The sequence below is a fragment of the Ceratotherium simum genome, chromosome 27, assembly GCF_057802395.1.
Source record: "Ceratotherium simum simum isolate JZ-2026a chromosome 27, ASM5780239v1, whole genome shotgun sequence".
NCBI classification, from domain to species: Eukaryota; Metazoa; Chordata; class Mammalia; order Perissodactyla; family Rhinocerotidae; genus Ceratotherium; species Ceratotherium simum.
In genome coordinates, this window is record NC_141926.1 from 41,911,119 (window position 1) to 41,929,456 (window position 18,338).

At 35.6% G+C, this 18,338-nt stretch overlaps 1 protein-coding gene across 3 annotated transcripts in view; it reads left to right on the forward strand.

Annotated features, from left to right (window-relative positions):
* Positions 1 to 18,338, forward strand: part of EPHA3 (EPH receptor A3) — a 367,575-nt gene that overhangs the window by 104,320 nt on the left and 244,917 nt on the right. For all 3 annotated transcript variants that reach the window (XM_004440066.3, XM_087418216.1, XM_087418217.1), the window contains exon 3: positions 5,621 to 6,281. In XM_004440066.3, the coding sequence (XP_004440123.1) occupies positions 5,621 to 6,281 (661 nt within the window). The remainder of the gene's footprint in view (positions 1 to 5,620; positions 6,282 to 18,338) is intronic.

The window sequence follows — 18,338 nt, forward strand, 5'->3', positions numbered from 1 at the left end:
CTATAGAGACAGGGGCAGGACTGTCTAGAACTTTAGATATAGTTTCTGAGCAGATTCAGAAGTCTTGGAAGCTGATATTGGAGTATGCTGTCAGGTCAAGTCAAGATCAGAAATTAATAATTCAGTAGGCCAGGGGACATATAGCATTGGTTCTCAACCAGAGGCAATTTGAAAACAAATAATTAGTTTGGATAGGCATCCATGAAGCAGTATTTTTAAAAAACTCTCTGGTTAAAGTTTTTTTTTTTTTTTTAAGATTTTATTTATTCATTTTTTTCCCCCCAAAGCCCCAGTAGATAGTTGTACATCATAGGTCCACATCCTTCTAGTTGCTGTACGTGGGACTCGGCCCCGGGTTGGACGGAGAAGTGGTGCCTCGGGGCGCGCCCGGGATCCGAACCCGGGCCGCCAGCATCAGAGCGCACGCACTTAACCGCTAAGCCACGGAGCCAGCCCACTGGTTAAAGTTTAACCAGGAATAAGAACCACTGATGTAAGGGAATTAGACAGACTGTGGTCAGAAATATGGGACATTTGTGCACAGGTGCAAAGATGTGGCCACAGCGCTGAGATCTCAGTGTAGCGTCACTGACTCCCAGCCCGCAGGAGGGGAACTGCAGCTGAAGCCCTGGAATGCTGCAGCCCAGGCAGCGCTAGTCCTCGGCTCAGTCTAGAGGAGTTGAGGAGTACTAAGAAGGAGGGGGAAGCGTTTGTGAATGTGAGGTGCTGATGAAAGACAGAGTCCAAGGTAGGGGCTGTAGGGTCCCAGGGATCCCCACACCCTCAAGCTTTCTGAAGACAATGCCTATAGTGGCTGCGTCTTGTAACTGCAGAAAGTATCGTGGCCTGCCCAATATTCCTGAGAATTCTGACAGGGATCTTACATCATCCTGGTCCTAACTCTTCCTCTCATGCTCCGAAATCCTTTGTTGACTTTCCTCATTAATAGTCTCTGGTCCTTTAACCCCTTTCCTGGTTTCCAGTTCTTTTCAGTATGTTTTACCGAAAATGAGATGTTGTCCCCCCTGTATTCAATAAGGCAGTTCTCTTACCGTTATCAAATTTCTGCTGAACACTTAGGGGTTAAAAGTGGGTGGGGGAATGGATAGTAGTCATTATTATTAAGATTACTGACCATACCATCCCAGCCATTCCCCTTCCAGGCATTTCTATCCTTAGACCCTGGACCATATCTTGTTGCTGATGCTGGATTTCCAGCATCAAATCTTCATCTTCTCTCTCCTAGATCCCTGGTTACAAATGTAATTCTCTGATTTGAACAAAAATCAACAGCAATAGTAACAAAAACCCCAAAACCAAACAATTCTATTCCTCATTTTTCTCAACTGTTTTATTTTACTCTGTATTTTTATATAATACTATTAAAAACATATATCTGTGTGTGTGTGTGTGTGTGTGTGTGTGTGTGTGTCCTTTTGGGACTAGAATGGGCTAAGAAAAACTATATATGAACAAAGGGAAACATACTGATTTTTGTAGATATTTCTGTGCCTGACACTTGGCAGTGACATCCTTAACGGTAAGCAATGTGATCTCCGTGGTTAGAATGTTGATGTGTGATAAATGTTCCACGGATGAACACGGAACTTTGAGAGGTCTATGGATGTGCGCAAAGGGAAAGAAACATGGAAGTAAGAAACATGAGTGGAGAAAGAATAACATAACCAACTTAATATCACTTAAAATTATTAAGTGCAAGATTAATCATCATTAGCATGATGTAAAGTACAGAACCATATGTTTCTTATTAACCATTGAAATGCAAACGTAACATTGTAAACATAAGAATACTGGTGATCATTTTCTTTTAATTGCCATCTGCAAATTTCTAAAAAACTGGTTTTAAGTCTTATAAGGTAAATCATAAAGTTATTTTTTCTCACTTAATATTTCTCAAATCATGTTAGCCTATGCACTAAATGTATTGCAGATTCTCCCTTTCTTGAAGAAAATGTAAACATTTTCCTCCTTACTCCCTTTTAACAAATAGCTAAAAATGTATCTGAGAGTAATTAATATCAACAATGAATATAAATCCTTAATTATGATAATTGAAGCTTATCAGAATGATAGTTATTAGGTTAAATGCTGATTAATTATTAAAAAGATATGATTTCCCAGAAAATACACGTTTGACTCAGCAACAAGGAACTCTGCTATCTAGAAAATATAAATTAAGAGTCTCCTTCATATCCCACACTATCTTTTGACAATGAGGAGGTTCACTGGTTTTGCTACTGGGAATAGATTTCCCAGTAGCAAATGGGGATGGTTTGTACCACTCAATTCTGTATGTCACCAATTTTATACATTATCCATTTGTTTTTCCAGGTGGGAAACAATTACTATGTTTTGGAACAATTACTATGGCAATATAGTATCTCTAATAATTTATGGACATTACACATTAGCTCTTGGAGTAGGAAGATAGGGTAAATATGGGCATTCTTTAAATTTATAACCTGTAAATTTTACAACAGCTTTCATTAATGGTTTCTGTTGCTGCTGCTGTTGAGAAAATGTTCATTTAGGGATTTTATTTCTACTGTCTTTAGTCTTCAGCAAACGCTAGAGTTAGAGACTTGCTGTTTTCTGCAAGTGGTCTGAGATGGCAAGCCACCATTACTTACAGGCAATTTGGTCTTCATTACAAATTAATGAAATGATAATTGATCTCTGCAACCTTTTATGTACAAAGCGTGCTGGTGCTGTTTGCATTATCTTCTTGCAATTTATACCTCTGCATTCATGGACTTGTGATAGCTTGCCAAATTAACCTTGAGAGGAAAATGTTAAACTACAACGAGACCTCCATAATTAAAATAATATTTTACATCAAATTATGAAAATCTCCATGTAGTCTCATCTCTGATGTCTAGTGTGTGCTGTTCATAGCAGGAGAAACTTGCAACTTATTCATCTGTTGAAGTACAAACTCATATCTATTCTGATAAGGAAATCCTGACCTAAAAATTTTTAAATCAATTGGTTTCTTTTTAAGTAATGATGTTCATGATCTAACTTTCTGTAAAATGTCCGCAGAAAACACTTGTTCTTGGAGGTTTTGTTAGCTCTGTACTTTACCATGCCCTTGTAGGACCAAAGTAATGATAATGGAGAAGATTCCACATAACGCTGACTTTTCAGCATTAGAATTTTTGGGAGCGCCAACTCTGTTCACTCTTCTTTTCTTTCTCCAATATTAAACTAATATATTAATTTTGCTTTGAACGTGACTGTACTATTATAGGACCTCAGTGTAAAAACCTCAGAACCAAACTCGCATGTGTTCTCTGTGTGATACGTTCATGGAGTGGATGTTTGAAAACAGTATATTGGTGATTATTAAAAGTACGGTGTGAATATTTTCCGTTCTTATATTAAACTATGAATATATCTTGTATATTAGGTCTAAGGTTTTCTAAAATAGTTCAGATTTGTTCCTTTTTTGGACCTTGGATGTGACAATAAAGTCAAGCCAATTTTGCCTCCAGAAAATGAGTGCCTGTCTTATCTTCTAGACCCTGAATAATCTAAGGTTATTAAAATAAGTAGTGCTTTTTACTTATTTGTTTCTGTTTTGTTTTTAGGTTGGTAGGAGAGCTAGGGAGAATAGAGATTTTTATACTGTGTTTCTCACACTGTAGGGGTCCACAAGTTGGTTTTGATAATTTAAACATCCTAAAGTAAATAATCTGTTTTTTGTCTAACGAATTCAAAGGCCAAATAAATGCCATATTTCTTTGCCTGTGGTTACCATTAATTTAATAAATTAACATTTCATCTCATTTTGTGAGTAGAAGTTGTGGATTGGAATTCTATGTGTTTTTAATAAATATAAATAGAAAAAATGTTAATACACTTTAAATGCCTTTGATTTAACTAAAAAATATTTAAAACTTGCCATTCCTGATGAAAATAATTAACTCCCTTAATGGAGAAAAATTTATGAACACATTTATAGTGGGCTTCACAAGATTTTAGTTATTTATTTACAAAATTAAAATACATTCTCTAATAAGAACTTTATAGTTCTTAGTTCCCTGAATGATTCCTACATGTATTATAAGACAAAAAACGTTTTTATGCATCTCTCAAAAGATAAAGTTGTGTGCTACATAGTATGGAGGATATGAAGAAGTCTAAAATTTAGCAAATGCATATGAAACACAACCAAACTAATCCTAGCATGTATCATGAATTAAATTTATGAATGAATAAGACATTTAATAAGAAGTAAATAATACAGAAAGTTTCTTAAGAATGGCATGGTATGGAAGGCATCAGAGAGAAATGGGACAGCCCAGTTGGGTTGCACCACAAACAAAAGAAGGTCCAACATGTCTTGTGAAAACAGTGGAAGAGTTCCCACTGACAAGAACATGGTATGTGCATAAGTAAAATGTGTCATTCACTAGTCTCAATCCATACTTTTAGAAAAATATAAATGTAGGTGGGGACCAGTTTTTGGAAAAACGCAAAAACTAAAGAGTTTGAAATTTATTGTGTAGGTCATGGGGAGCCATAGAAGACTTTGAATTCAAGAAGGACATGGCAAAAGGTGTATTTTCCTGGCAGCAGTAGGCAAAATTGGTCATGGTAAAAAGAAAGTCTAAACGTAGGAATAATAGTTAAAAACAGGCAGTATAATAGTTGTAGAATCATAAGTAACACAAACTATCTGATGTCAACTTAAAAGCGTCTCTGCGTCTGTTCTAAGGATCACAGGAAGCAGTCCTTACTGTTCTAAAAAGTCTTAAAACTTTTTAAGTGTTTTTACAGTGAGAAAAGTTGTATTAGGATAATCCTAACTGCTATAATAAAAACAACAACCTAAATAGCCATTTATTTCTTGATTGTGTAAAATTTAATGTGGGTAAAAGATATTAAGAGTTGAAATGCTCATGACACTTATGTCTTCAGTTCTCCACGCATAACTACTAGTTTTTTACTTTGAGGGAGAGAAGAAGTAAGTTTCTATTTTTACTTTAAATTTGCTTTCATAGTTCTCCAACACATGTTCCTTGAAATGACTGAGCATGTTAAAAAATGTCATGCATGAAGATCCATGGTAATGACCTCATTTAGATTCACCTTGTTTTCCATATATTGATTTTATCAAAATATGGCCCCAGCTGGGAAAAGATTAATAAAGATTCATTTTAGGCAGTGGTATTTTTCGTTCTTTTTCAAATAATAAACAATTGAAAAAATATACAATAAAACCATTTCATAGTGTTATTGGAGATGACTGATTTGAGGTTTTGATCCTGCAATATTTGGCTAGATCCAATAAATTACTAAGCAACTTTTTCCTGAATATTCCATAAACTGCAATACAACTCAAGTGTGTTCATGAAAATTATAAATTACTTTGTGTCAGTGAACTCAGAGAACCTTGCAAATAATAAAAACTACAAACGAGAATGTTATGGAGTTGCTCCACATCATGATCTTTAATGAGTAACACTGACATTTCTGCTTATTTATTTTGTATTTCCTGTGATGCTACTGATACCTTTATCTTGTATTCATTATTATTTATTATGTTAAACTCACTAATTCTGCCTCTCTTTTTTTTCCTCCTTTGATTCTTCAGTGGGAAGAGATCAGTGGTGTTGATGAACATTACACACCTATCAGGACTTACCAGGTGTGCAATGTCATGGATCACAGTCAAAATAATTGGCTGAGGACAAACTGGGTCCCCAGGAGCTCAGCTCAGAAGGTCTACGTGGAGCTCAAGTTCACTCTGCGGGACTGCAATAGCATTCCACTGGTTTCAGGAACTTGCAAGGAGACTTTCAACCTGTATTACATGGAGTCTGATGATGATCATGGGGTCACATTCCGAGAGCATCAGTTTACAAAGATAGACACCATTGCAGCTGATGAAAGTTTCACTCAAATGGATCTCGGGGACCGAATTCTTAAACTCAACACTGAGGTTAGAGAAGTAGGTCCTGTCAACAGAAAGGGATTTTATTTGGCTTTTCAAGATGTTGGTGCTTGTGTTGCCTTGGTGTCTGTGCGAGTATACTTCAAAAAGTGCCCGTTTACAGTGAAGAATCTGGCTATGTTTCCAGACACAGTACCCATGGATTCCCAATCCCTGGTGGAGGTTAGAGGTTCTTGTGTTAACAATTCTAAGGAGGAAGATCCTCCCAGGATGTACTGCAGTACAGAAGGCGAATGGCTTGTACCCATTGGCAAGTGCTCCTGCAATGCTGGGTATGAAGAAGGAGGTTTTATGTGCCAAGGTAAGAGTCTTCTCTATTTTCCTTTGTGTGGTATTTCTCACCTGGGAGTTTATCCTAGAGTAATGAAAAGAAATGAACCCAGCCTGAACTTACTTGGTGGCAAAACATACCTCAAATTGAACAAAGGCTATTTATAGACTAAATTTATTCCACTTGATGTGTTGATTCATAATTTGTTGTAGAAATATTAACATGTTTGATTATGTGGTGCTGGCTTACACCCCAATAGAAGTGTTACATATGCTATTTGTAAGTTTTCTTTGCTATTTAATGACTATAGTAGCATAACTCTAGACCAACTGAAAGAAAAAAAATCTTTATCTCTTTTCTTTTATGGAGAGGGAAGAAACATCACTGGCACTCAGCTAATCTAATTCTAATAGAGTTAGATATGCACTAACTATTTATGTTGGTGCTCATCAATCTCATAGTAATATGTAACCTCATTGCTATAAAATATAGTCTTTCCGTGAGTGACATCTGTGCATCAAATCTGTGTTTACTTACAAAGCACTAGTGCTTTACCAAAGATTATTTTGTTAAAAAATCCAGGGTTGGTGCTTCAATATTTGATGTATAGAGGAGTAATTTTTGTTATTTTTATTTTGCTCCATGATTTGGCCCTTTTGGCTGCTTGGGAGAATATCTGTGCCACGCGTTAGATTGGAATGCATATTTGATCATTACTATAGTATCAGAGAAATTGAACTCTGTCATCAAGTTTATTTTTATTAAAAATCTCTTTGTACTTGGAGTAAAATCAATTAAAAGATAATCTTTTTCCATATAAAATTATGATATATCAGATGAAAACTCCTACTTAATCCCAAAACTTGTTATTTCGCATTAGGCAAGGTTTTGTACTTATGAACATACTGAAATTATTATTAAAATTTTAAATGTATAAATACATCAAGAACTTAAGTAGCTGGTCCTTGGAATCCAGTCTGTATTAATACCTTTGCTTGCTGTTACACTCTACCAAAGGAATTAAGTTTGGCATTCTACTCATGGCCATTCAGTAAGTCTCAAGTCCATGTGAAAGAAATGAATATACTTTATACATAAATTGACCTTTCTAACAATCTGAACAGAACATAGCATTTTGCTTTTGACTATAAACATAGTCTGTAAAAAAATTATTTTTTAATAAGAGCAAATGGTGCGCTCTAGCTTCTACTTCTCCATGTTATTTAGATTTTGGCAAGCACCATCAGAATAATGTTACTAAGTATGTTTTTGCAAGTTCTAAAATTGAAACAACATAGTAGCTGGTACTGGCTTATAAACAGGAGTGGAAATAAGTTTTAATGACCTTTATGTTCCGCTTGCAGTTGTATTTCATCACGAAGGTATAGTTTGTGATATATGATATTTATTTTAGAGATTTATTTTAAATAAAATCATGAAGGCCTAACTCAGGAGGAATTTAAAAATTGTCTATTCCCTCTAATTTGTTCCCTACTGAACCAGTTTCTGATACAACAGGAGAGGAATAGGTGTGTCTCCATTTCAATAGTATGTATCAATTTATGCAGAGCTATCTCTTATAAAATATTCCATTGAGCAAGAAACCTAACCAATAGATGTTTGGATTTTAAATAATTTTTATGTAGTGCTTTATACTTCAAAGTTGTAAGAAATATAAAAGTAAGTATCAATGAGGTAAATAGAATCACATAAATGTGTTAATAGAAATAAATAAAGCATACAGATATTTAGCCTATATTACATGCTGTCTTGAGGACAAACTTTAGTAGCAGAATAAAAAAAAAGAGGCACATTAATTGTATTCAGAAAGCTCACAATGAATTTAGAATTGCTACTATTTTTTAACCTCATTTTAATTTACTGAAACACTGTGTTAAAGTAACTACTATGCTATTCAATAGTACTCTGTCAAGATTACCCTTAGAGATAACATTCATGTCAAAGTTTCACATGAATCTAGTAGTTTCTTATTTTGAAGGACATCAGCAGCCCCTTTTTGACGTAGTAATGCTGGATCGTCACAGACGTTCTCTCTCAGCATTTAAAAATACTAGTTTTTAGAATAAGAGATATATACGCATAAATAGCAAATGATTCTAAGAGAAAGACCTTGAGAGATTAAAGCAATAAAAAATAATCATAGTAGAATCAGAGATGGTAACTGAGATGGGATATGATTGGAAAAAGAAAAGAAAGATGATGTTTTTGGGAATGTAATTTAAAGGTGGAGCACATCCCTCATCCCTGTGGTTATATCTTGGCATTTGTTGATGTTGCCAGGTGAGTGTTGTCTTCTTCTCTTTTCAAAATCAAAAAATCTTTGTGTCTTCAGGTTATTAGACAGCGTGTTAAGGTATTCTGCTTTGTTCTGATTTACATGAGCATCAAGTCTAAGCCGATTTTATTTTGTTTTCATATATCAGTTTGGGCCTCACTCTACTATGTCCTAAAGATCCAGTCCTCATCCAGTTAGCTCTGTAGCCTGGCGTCTGCTAGTGTCGGCCAGTGTGGTCTGAGGCCGTCATTTCACTGTTGTTATCAGTGATGGTGCTGGTGTTTGCTGTGGTTGTTATGGTTTCCTTTTTTAATGTTTAATTTGTTGGTTGTTTTGTTTTTGTGTGTGTGTTTGTGTGAGGAAGATCAGCCCTGAACTAACGTCAATGCCAATCCTCCTCTTTTTGCTGAGGAAGACTGGCCCTGAGCTAACATCCATGCCCATCTCCCTCTACTTTATGTGGGACGCGGCCACAGCATGGCCTGACAAGCGGTGCGTAGGTGCACGCCCGGGATCTGAACCCGGGCGGCCAGCAGTAGAGCGCGTGCACTTAACCTCTAAGCCATGGGCCCGGCCCCTTGTTGGTTGCTTTTTAATAAGCTTGTCAACTGGTCAGAAATAGCTTTCCATGACTCTCATGAAGCAATGTTTTAGCAGCCAGTGCTTCCATTCAGGCACACAGAGGAATGAGAATACTTAGAAAAAATACAGATGTGGGCTGGCCCTGTGGCTTAGCGGGTAAGTGCTCGCACTCCACTACTGGCGGCCCGGGTTCAGATCCCGGGCGCGCACCGACGCACTGCTTCTCCTGCCATGCTGAGGCCACGTCCCACATACAGCAACTAGAAGGATGTGCAACTATGACATACAACTATCTACTGGGGCTTTGGGGGAAAAAAAAAGGAGGAGGATTGGCAATAGATGTTAGTTCAGAGCCGGTCTTCCTCAGCAAAAAGAGGAGGATTAGCATGGATGTTAGCTCAGGGCTGATCTTCCTCACACACAAAAAAAGAAAAGACACAGATGAAAAGATAGCTGAACAAACCATGTATTTTATGAGATCAGTTTGTTTTTTTGGTTTTTTACAAAACACATTATGTCACTTTTTGAAAAGGATGGAACAATACTTTGAAATACCCGCTATGTGGAGCACACATACAGCCAGATTTTAAACACCCCATGGTAATTTTATAACACAATGATCAGTAACCATAGGCTTTCAGTTGCCTAACACAGAGGAAAACAAGACTCATTCACTTTATTTCAACAAATATTTATGAGCACCTACTTCATTCTAACACTGTATGAGAATTCCAAGATTGTTTTTAACATTCTTTACTTACTAGGTGCCAGACCCTGTGCTTATTAGCTAAGGAATTTCCATGAGCTATCTCATTTATTCCTCAAAATAACCTATGGGTACATGTTATTATTATCTCTATTTTGAAAATGAGAACAAAGCTTTGGTAGGTTAAATATCTTGCCTTAAATTCTGTAGCGAGTAAGTGTTAGAGCTGAGGTCTGAAACCTGGCAGCCTGCTTCTGAAGGCTGCAGTCTTAACCTCAATATGTAGCGCTTCTCAATGATTCAGTCCAATGGTGACAGAGACCAGGACAAGGGCACACATTCTACTGGAGGTAGAGTATTTTTTAGTATTTAGTATTTTTAGAGTATATTGAAGGATAAGTAGGACCACAGAGAGTTGGCACAAAGCAATCAAGAATCTGTTAATGTAAGGTTTATCTATTTCAGTTTATTTCCCACGTTTTTCTGTTTCTAGATTTTTAAGAAAGAATTACTAGCCAAAATGCCACATTTTGGGAAGACTAGGCTTAGCTTGAGTGATATCCAATAAAATCTGGATATGTGGATTGTTAAGCATTTTAGATATGCAAAAAAGTCTACCAAAGTCAATTCAATAAGTGTTTCTGTCCATCTGTTAGTACAAAGTAACAATGTGCCGGACACAGGGGAAACATAGATGAATAAGTCATTGTATGTACCTTCCAAGAGTTCACAATCGAGTATGGAAGATAGATACATAAATGAATAATTTTAATGCAAGACAGACCAATATATCTTCTACTAGGGGTACAAGGTTCCTTGCTGATTTAGAAGAAGGAGAGATTAATTTTGAGTATTTCAAAATTAATAATGGAAATTGTTTATTAATAGTGAGAAGCCTTTGTGTTGAGAGTTTTGGAGTCATCACTATTGCGCTTAGAAACTTTTGGGGTAGGGAGGAAGGAGTAACTCCTTACATAGCTTACACATTCCAGGTGAGGTTTATAATTTATTTATTGAATCATTATCTCAAAATCTCAGAATGTGGAGAAGCCCATTAGAGTTTTGTGTTCTGAGTTTGTTCCACCAGGAGGCCTTATAGAGAATCTAGATTTCATAAGTAGGTCATTTTCTGACTTCAGTAATGAAATATTCTGAATTATCTATTTCACTCTAGATAGATATTTGGGTCAAACTATATTTCAGCAAACTAAATGATGAAAATGTGACAATCTCCATTTGATAGGAAAAATATATTGATAAAAATATTTTGTATTCAAAAAACTCATCCATCAATTTCAGAACTATAAATAAAACCAAAGTTACCTTTTTCCAGAACCAGAATTCTAACTGTGGCATTATACTTCTATAATACAAACTTTCACAACAGTCCACTTTTTCTGAACTGAGGAAACGTCGTGGAAAGTATCCTTTGATGATTTACTCAATTATTCAACGTGTATTGAGGCTCTAATATGTGCCAAATCCTGACTGCACACTAGGAAGAGAAAGATGAACACTGTCACTGCTAAATTAGCTTGGTTCATAGTGCACAAATGTGTGTGTGTGTATTTGAAAATGTTTTTAGTCTCTGCCTTCAAAGAAACATAGATTTTTAACTCAGCTATTGAACAGAGCAAAGTTAATAATAGTTTAAAATGAAAAATAAGTTATTAACGTGATGAAGAAGGAGGTATTGGTATGGGAGCAGATGAGTGATGGCAAATTAAAATTCTCTGCAATAAGATGATTTATGTTGTGGGTCTTCCTTTTCTTTGCTGGGGAAGATTGAACATGGGAAAGTTAAAAGGATAAAATGGCACACCTTTCTCTTTCAAGGACTAGTTAGAGGGAAAAAATAAGGGAGGAGTATAAGAAATATTGGCAGCTAAAGAATCATTCAGGAATTGCATGCCAAGCACGCTGGAAATACAGAAAAAGGCAGCTCCAGGCAGGTAGAGAGTACTTATTACAATAAATTTAGTAAAATGCATGTTAAAAAAAATAACTATATAAGCTTAAACTGATAGGGAGTATTAAAAGGATTAGTAAGGAAAATAAGAAATCATGCATCAGACTTGAGTTTTCTAGCAGTTTCTCTAATATACAATTTTAAAATATAGCTTTTTTTAAAATAAATTATCTCTCAGTTTAATGATGGGGGATAAGTCATGGTATCTCTTTTAATTTAATTCAATAAACCTTATTTGGGCCATGTTCCTGGGATCTGGGCGAATTTGCTGGATGTTGAGAGGGCGGTCAAATTGAAGGTTGAGGTTTATTTTTAGGAAGCCAATAAACCTCCTTTTCAAAGGATAGCATTGAAAAATTAAAATTATAAACCTAAATCATCTGCTGTTTGCTTTCAGTAATTGATCATCAAGATTTACTTCACTTGGGAAATCCTTACTATTTCTTACATCCCAGCATAACTCTTTTCACTTTTTGAGATTGGAGGTGTGGGGGAAATTTCACATTAACACCAAGGGAACCTTGTGATCTTGATTGTTTTTTTTAATCCTGGCTAATGAATTATATTATCTGCTTTGATTCAGTTTGGAGAGAAGAAATGAGAATGCTAATGGCTTTTTATATGGTCAATTAATTACATTTGAGGCAGACCAGGAGGTTACTATAAATATTCCTGCTCCTACAAACTTTGTTTAGACTTAATGTACCAAATACCTTATTAATGTCACTGAAGAATCTGTTGCTCTATGTTTTATCTCTGTGCATTCATTGTGGAATGCTAACTTTATTCCTTGTTCTTGTACATTAGCAGCTTAATAGAAAAGTGTGCTTGATGTGATGTATGAAGACATCTAGACTTTTTGATGATTATCCATAATTATGTTTGTTTCACCTAGGACTTAACGGTACCAACTCTTACTCTCCACTCATTTCTCTGTCAATTCAGAAACTCTCTCAAAGAAGCCACCAAGGTTTCAATAATCGAATGATTAGAGATTCTGCTTTCTCTGACAGAGAAGCTAGAGAAAATTGAAAATCTCAGAAGTTTCTTAGCATCTGCTAAGTTTATGTGCACTTTCTAGAACTGCAAAAGTTCATATGTTTTAATGAATTCAGAAGCATTTTCTTCCTGTTGTTTTTAGACTGTAAGTTCCGTGAGGGGAGGGACCACGTCTTGTCTTTTTTAGGAACATTGTGCCTACAACCTGACAGAGTATAGTTAAGTTCTCAAGTAGATACTGACTGAATGAATAATTACTGGGAGGTTTTTATCCCAACTATGCGTTCTTAGAATGTAAGTTCTGAAAGAACATACTTTATATTATTTATCTTTGAATCCACGAGGCCTTTCAGAATGCCTTGCACCAAAAGATGTTCATTTTATCTAATTTGAAATGAATGCACTTGACTATTAGGTCACATACAGCTGCAATGAGTTATGACTAGATTCATCTGAACTATCATTATAGTAATGAATAGATGAAGTAAAGTCATGATAATACTTTATATAGTACCTGAGAGAATACTTTTTCTCTTTTATGAATTTATAATGAATATTACTTTTCTGACTTGCAAAAATTAACTACTAGTTTCATACCTATAATTACGTAAAAATCTGTTTATAAAGATGCTGAAATAATTTTTGTCCCTTAATTTTGCATACCTAGTACTTAAAGCGTCGATTTCTCTCTTAATGACTGCACTGAAATTATCAGGTTTCTTACCTTGAATTATGAAAATCTTATTTGTTTTCCTTGAGTTTAACATGACAGCCCTTTATTCCCACTTTGCATTTAGCAGTTGCACACCCATAATTTTGCAAACCAGTGAATTTATTTTAATAAAAAATATGCCACCAATAAGTAATAATGTAAATAACTTTCAAATAACAAATTAAACAGTTACATTATGACAGCTTTATAAGAGTTATAAAACCTTTGCTTTATACAAGTTTCTACATCTCCTCACCAAGTTATATAATAAGTTATGGCAGCATTGCTATGATGCAGAACACTTGCCCGAGCTTGGCCTCAGACTTCAGTTTGCATTTGATTGTTCTGTTTAGCTCTTGTCACTGGCAGGGGTTTGAGTGTTTGGGCTCAAGAGTCCCGGGGACGCTGCTTATCAGTCGTGTGGCCAAACAGTTTGAGCCTCAGGTTCCTCACCCAGGGAAGGGGAGTCATAACATCGACCCTTTAGAATTGTCGACGGAGGTGTGCTTAGCCCATTGTAGAGTATCCAGCACTGGATAAAAGGTAGTTGAACATCCTCGTTATTGTCAGTCATCAGCATCATTGGAATGTGTTACTCCCCTTGCTTTCTTGTTACAGACTGTGTTTAAACACTTAGATATGACAAACTCACTGGTTCAACACTCTCTGCTACCTTACACCTTAGAACTTAGAGATACCTGAGGGAGAGAAAATGTCTTCAATGGATTTATCTATCTGTGTATTCAGTGTTCGTTCTTTGGTTGTCCACCTTCTTCCAAACAGGATTTTTCTTTCCAAGGACACTTCATTTTAGTTCCATTAAACCTCTAGTTTATTCAATCGTAGGTGATATTTCCCCTATTCTCTTATTATAGCTTTTATTTATTTTTCTTCTTCTTCTAAACAGCAGTTACTCCTGATTTTTCCCATCTAGTATTTGACTCAGTCTCTTATTCTGTCTAGCATGGGTCTTTTCCACTGGTTTTTCAAGAGCAGCCTTGAATTTACAGATGGACATTTTTATATTGTATACCCAGAAAGACTTTTCGGTTTAAACTGATTTAAGAAAATATAGTTTAGGAAACAAGCAAACAACGACAACGGCATAATAAAATAAAAAGCTACATTTCAAAAGCATTAAACCAAGAATTTTTCCACACGGTGTTATGTCCCGACATTCATTGTGTAAAGGACTAGATTAGATGGTAGGAGAGGATGTGATGATAAATAATGTTCTTGCCTTGAAGGAATCATGTGAGTCCAAAATAAGTAATCAAGTCAGTAAAAATATTTGTCAAACTATTTTACTTGACTCTGTGTAGAACTAACTACATCTATTTGATTTATTTTAGGTATGTATTAACTTAAGAATCACCCAAATAGTACAAAATGCAGAGGAGGAAACAGTATAAATTATATGAAGTAAATGCCAAATATGCTTACATGAATTACAATGTGATATTACTGGAAACTTTCAATCAAATTATGTCAATGTTCTATCTAAACAGTAATTAAGTAAAAACTCCTTTCAAATATAAAAAACAAAGGAAAGAGAAGGGAGTGTATTTGGTTTGTGACATTTAAGTATTGTAGTTCATTTTTGAGTCTGTATAAAAACAAACAGTATAAATTTAAACCATGAATTTGCATGTTTAGGGTACTAAAAAGAAATGTGAATTCTCTGTTCTGTGTATACTACAAATCAGATTATTTTGAGCAGTCAGAGACAATTTAATTGCAAACATATTTGGGAGAGATATGACTGTCGTTAAATTTAGGGAGTAGAACAAATTCATATCTAACCATTTAAATACTTCATAATGAATAAGAACAAGTTAAATGACCAGCAATGATAAACTTAAAAATCACAAGCAGTTGTACAAATGTTAGTAGCATTCTAGCACAGAAGTACAACTAAATAAGAATTACAGTGTTTTAGTAAAAGATGGATTCTTTTACCTTATATGGGTTAACTTTAGTTCTATAATCCTATCAATTCCATTTTCAAAGAGGGAAAAATAGTGAGACATTTCTTCTTTAAATAGGTATTTACTACTCTTTATCCTAAACTGGAAGACCATTTTATGGCTCAGTATGAAAGTCTTTTCCCCAGGTTCTAATCCTGTTCACAGTCATCCCTTATCAAATAGCTGTAGGGTATTAGCTTTTAAGATATCAAGTTCTTTGTTTTTACCACACTATGGTCTGTGAACTTTCAGATACGTTAGTCCAGTGATTCAAAGGTGCAAATAACAATTTAGGTAACACCTGTGTGCCAAATGTATAAGCTTTTGGGAGTGCAAATAATTTTCTCTTTGAGTAGTTTGTTTCAGAGTGTGTGGCAAAGTATGGATTAAGCCCCCCAGACAGCATTCACTATGGGAATCTAAAACGTGGAGAAAACAATTTCAGTTGCAGAAAGGAAAAGAGCTCTGATTTTACGTGAAGTTGTTGTTTCTGGCATTCCATTTTCAGTCTCCTTTCAAAGGAAGATCAGAATGTTGCCTTGTATACCACTTACTAAATATCTATTAAATGTAAACTCATCGAAAAAGTGATTAGAATTTTCCAAGAAAAAATCACATCTAAGCCCATTCCTCTGTAAGAGGTGGAATATTGGTTATTTTGAATATGTAAAAATTATATTTTGGCATCTTAATAAATGTCAACTTGTCAAATAGCTCGTGGATTTGCCATGATAATTTATTGTCAAGCCTAGTTGGACCCTGCAGGAAGTCTTGAAATTTCGTTTATTTAACTTAGACTACTTTGGGGTTTATATAGACAGGCTTCCTTGGTTCTGATTTGCTGCATGCCATTATGGAAAATAAAATTTTTAAAGTTTATATATTGTACAATCTAAAGCTTTTGTAAAGAATATTCATCTTAAATATTTCAAACTTATGCTTTTTCTCTCTAGCTATTCAGATATTATCAAAGCTTCTATATTTTAAAATTTGAGGAATGCACGTTAATTTTTTTCAGAATGCATGTAATGATTCTAGAAAGAGATTATTGATATGTCATTAACTTTTCCAGTTTGTTTCACTGTTTTTAGTCAACCTCTTTTAGAGGAAGGAAACTCAAATCCTACGCAAAATAAACCGAGAACTAGATCTTTTTCTCCCTTTTGAGACACTTAGATTCTGTGAAATGTACTGGTCATGGTTTCACAAGGATTGCTTCAGCAGTACAGAGTCATTGAACACTTTCCACCTTCTTTCCTTTGATTTCTCCCCCTACGTCTGTCTTTTACAGACATATTTTACTAAATCCATATTTTACTAAAACTCTGTTTGGAGTTTTGACACTCCCTTATTAGTTCCAGAGTACAACTTATAATAGCTAATAAGGGTTTATGTTACAGCTCTGACAGCTGGCACTAAACCTGAATAGACAGCAGTTGTGGAGAGAATTATAAGTTTTGATAATATTTGATGAAAGTGCCCCTAAAGTAAGGGCCGTTTGGAAAGAATCGTATGACTAGAAAGACTGCACATGTGCTCTGCTGTGGTAGCTTCTCATCGTCCGGGATGTGGACTAAACATCCTGTTGGCAGATGACTCTATAATCACGTATGGATGCCTCTTTAGGGAACGGAATCCGGGATAGTAAATGTTGTTATCTGCCACTATTCCTGCAGTCTTCTGAGATGTGTGGCTGTTGATTGTCCTGTAGAGACATGATCACGATTTGACTTCTAGCCACAGATTTGTTCTGTGAGAGGAGACCCAGGGATCCCAAGGGTGAGTGGAGATCGTGAAACGCATAACCTTCATGTGATCAAGCACAGACTTTTTGTATTATAAAAAACAAATAAGAAGTAAGAACGGCTTCTAATAGTTGAAGACCATGAAGGTAAAATACTCCTGAATTCTCTGTTCAGTGGTCAGTTACAGCGCCACAGAAGGTGAAAGGTGGGTCCTGTAGTTGAGAACAGCTGCTGCTTTTTCGCATGAAGACTCACTTGCAACAGGAGAAAGCATATGGTATGGGATGAGAGAATGCCATTCTTGAATTAATGCGTAAAGAACATGTAAAGTTTTGTGAAACTCAGAAATGAATCTGTGTATATAAGGGGCTGGAAAGGAACATTTTGGCTTCTCTGTATTTAGAGGAAAACCTGTATTTCAGAGATTTGGATCTGTTTGCTGTCTATCTCATGCTGCTGTATTGAAGATGGAATATTTCAGTCCATCAATCAGCATGTGTAAAGGTTTTATGGCATACAGTATTGATTAATGTGCAGAACTGGAAGGAAGGAGAATACAGTTCTTGCTCCCAAGCACCTTGGATTCTAATGGGTATATGAGCTGAGTTTATGTTAAAAGGAAGCAAACACAGTATTCATCAGGAAAAAAGTGAGATAAGCCTGAAAGACAAATATTATTTAGAGACTCATCAAAATGTGCTACTAAGATGTAATAAATGGAGAGGTTTCAATCTCTATGGAGTTTGATATTCCATCATTTATTCATTTCTGTCAACAAACATTTGAGTGCCTACTACACCAAGTATCCACTGGCAATGTGGGCGCTGAACAAAACAGAAAAATGTCCCTGCCCTCAAGGAAGTTAGATGTTAGTGGAAATATCAGGAAATCAAATGCTAATGCAGATTCTTTCAGTGTACCACTCATAGAATTTTAAATGACTAATGTTCTCAATCCAGGCAATTTTGCCCCCAAAGGACATATGAGAATGTCTGAAGACATTTTTGGTGGTCACAGCGGGGGGAGGGGATTGCTACTGGCATCTAGTGTTTAAAGGCCAGAGATGATGCTAAATATCCTACAATGCAGAGGGCGGCCTCTCCAACAAAGA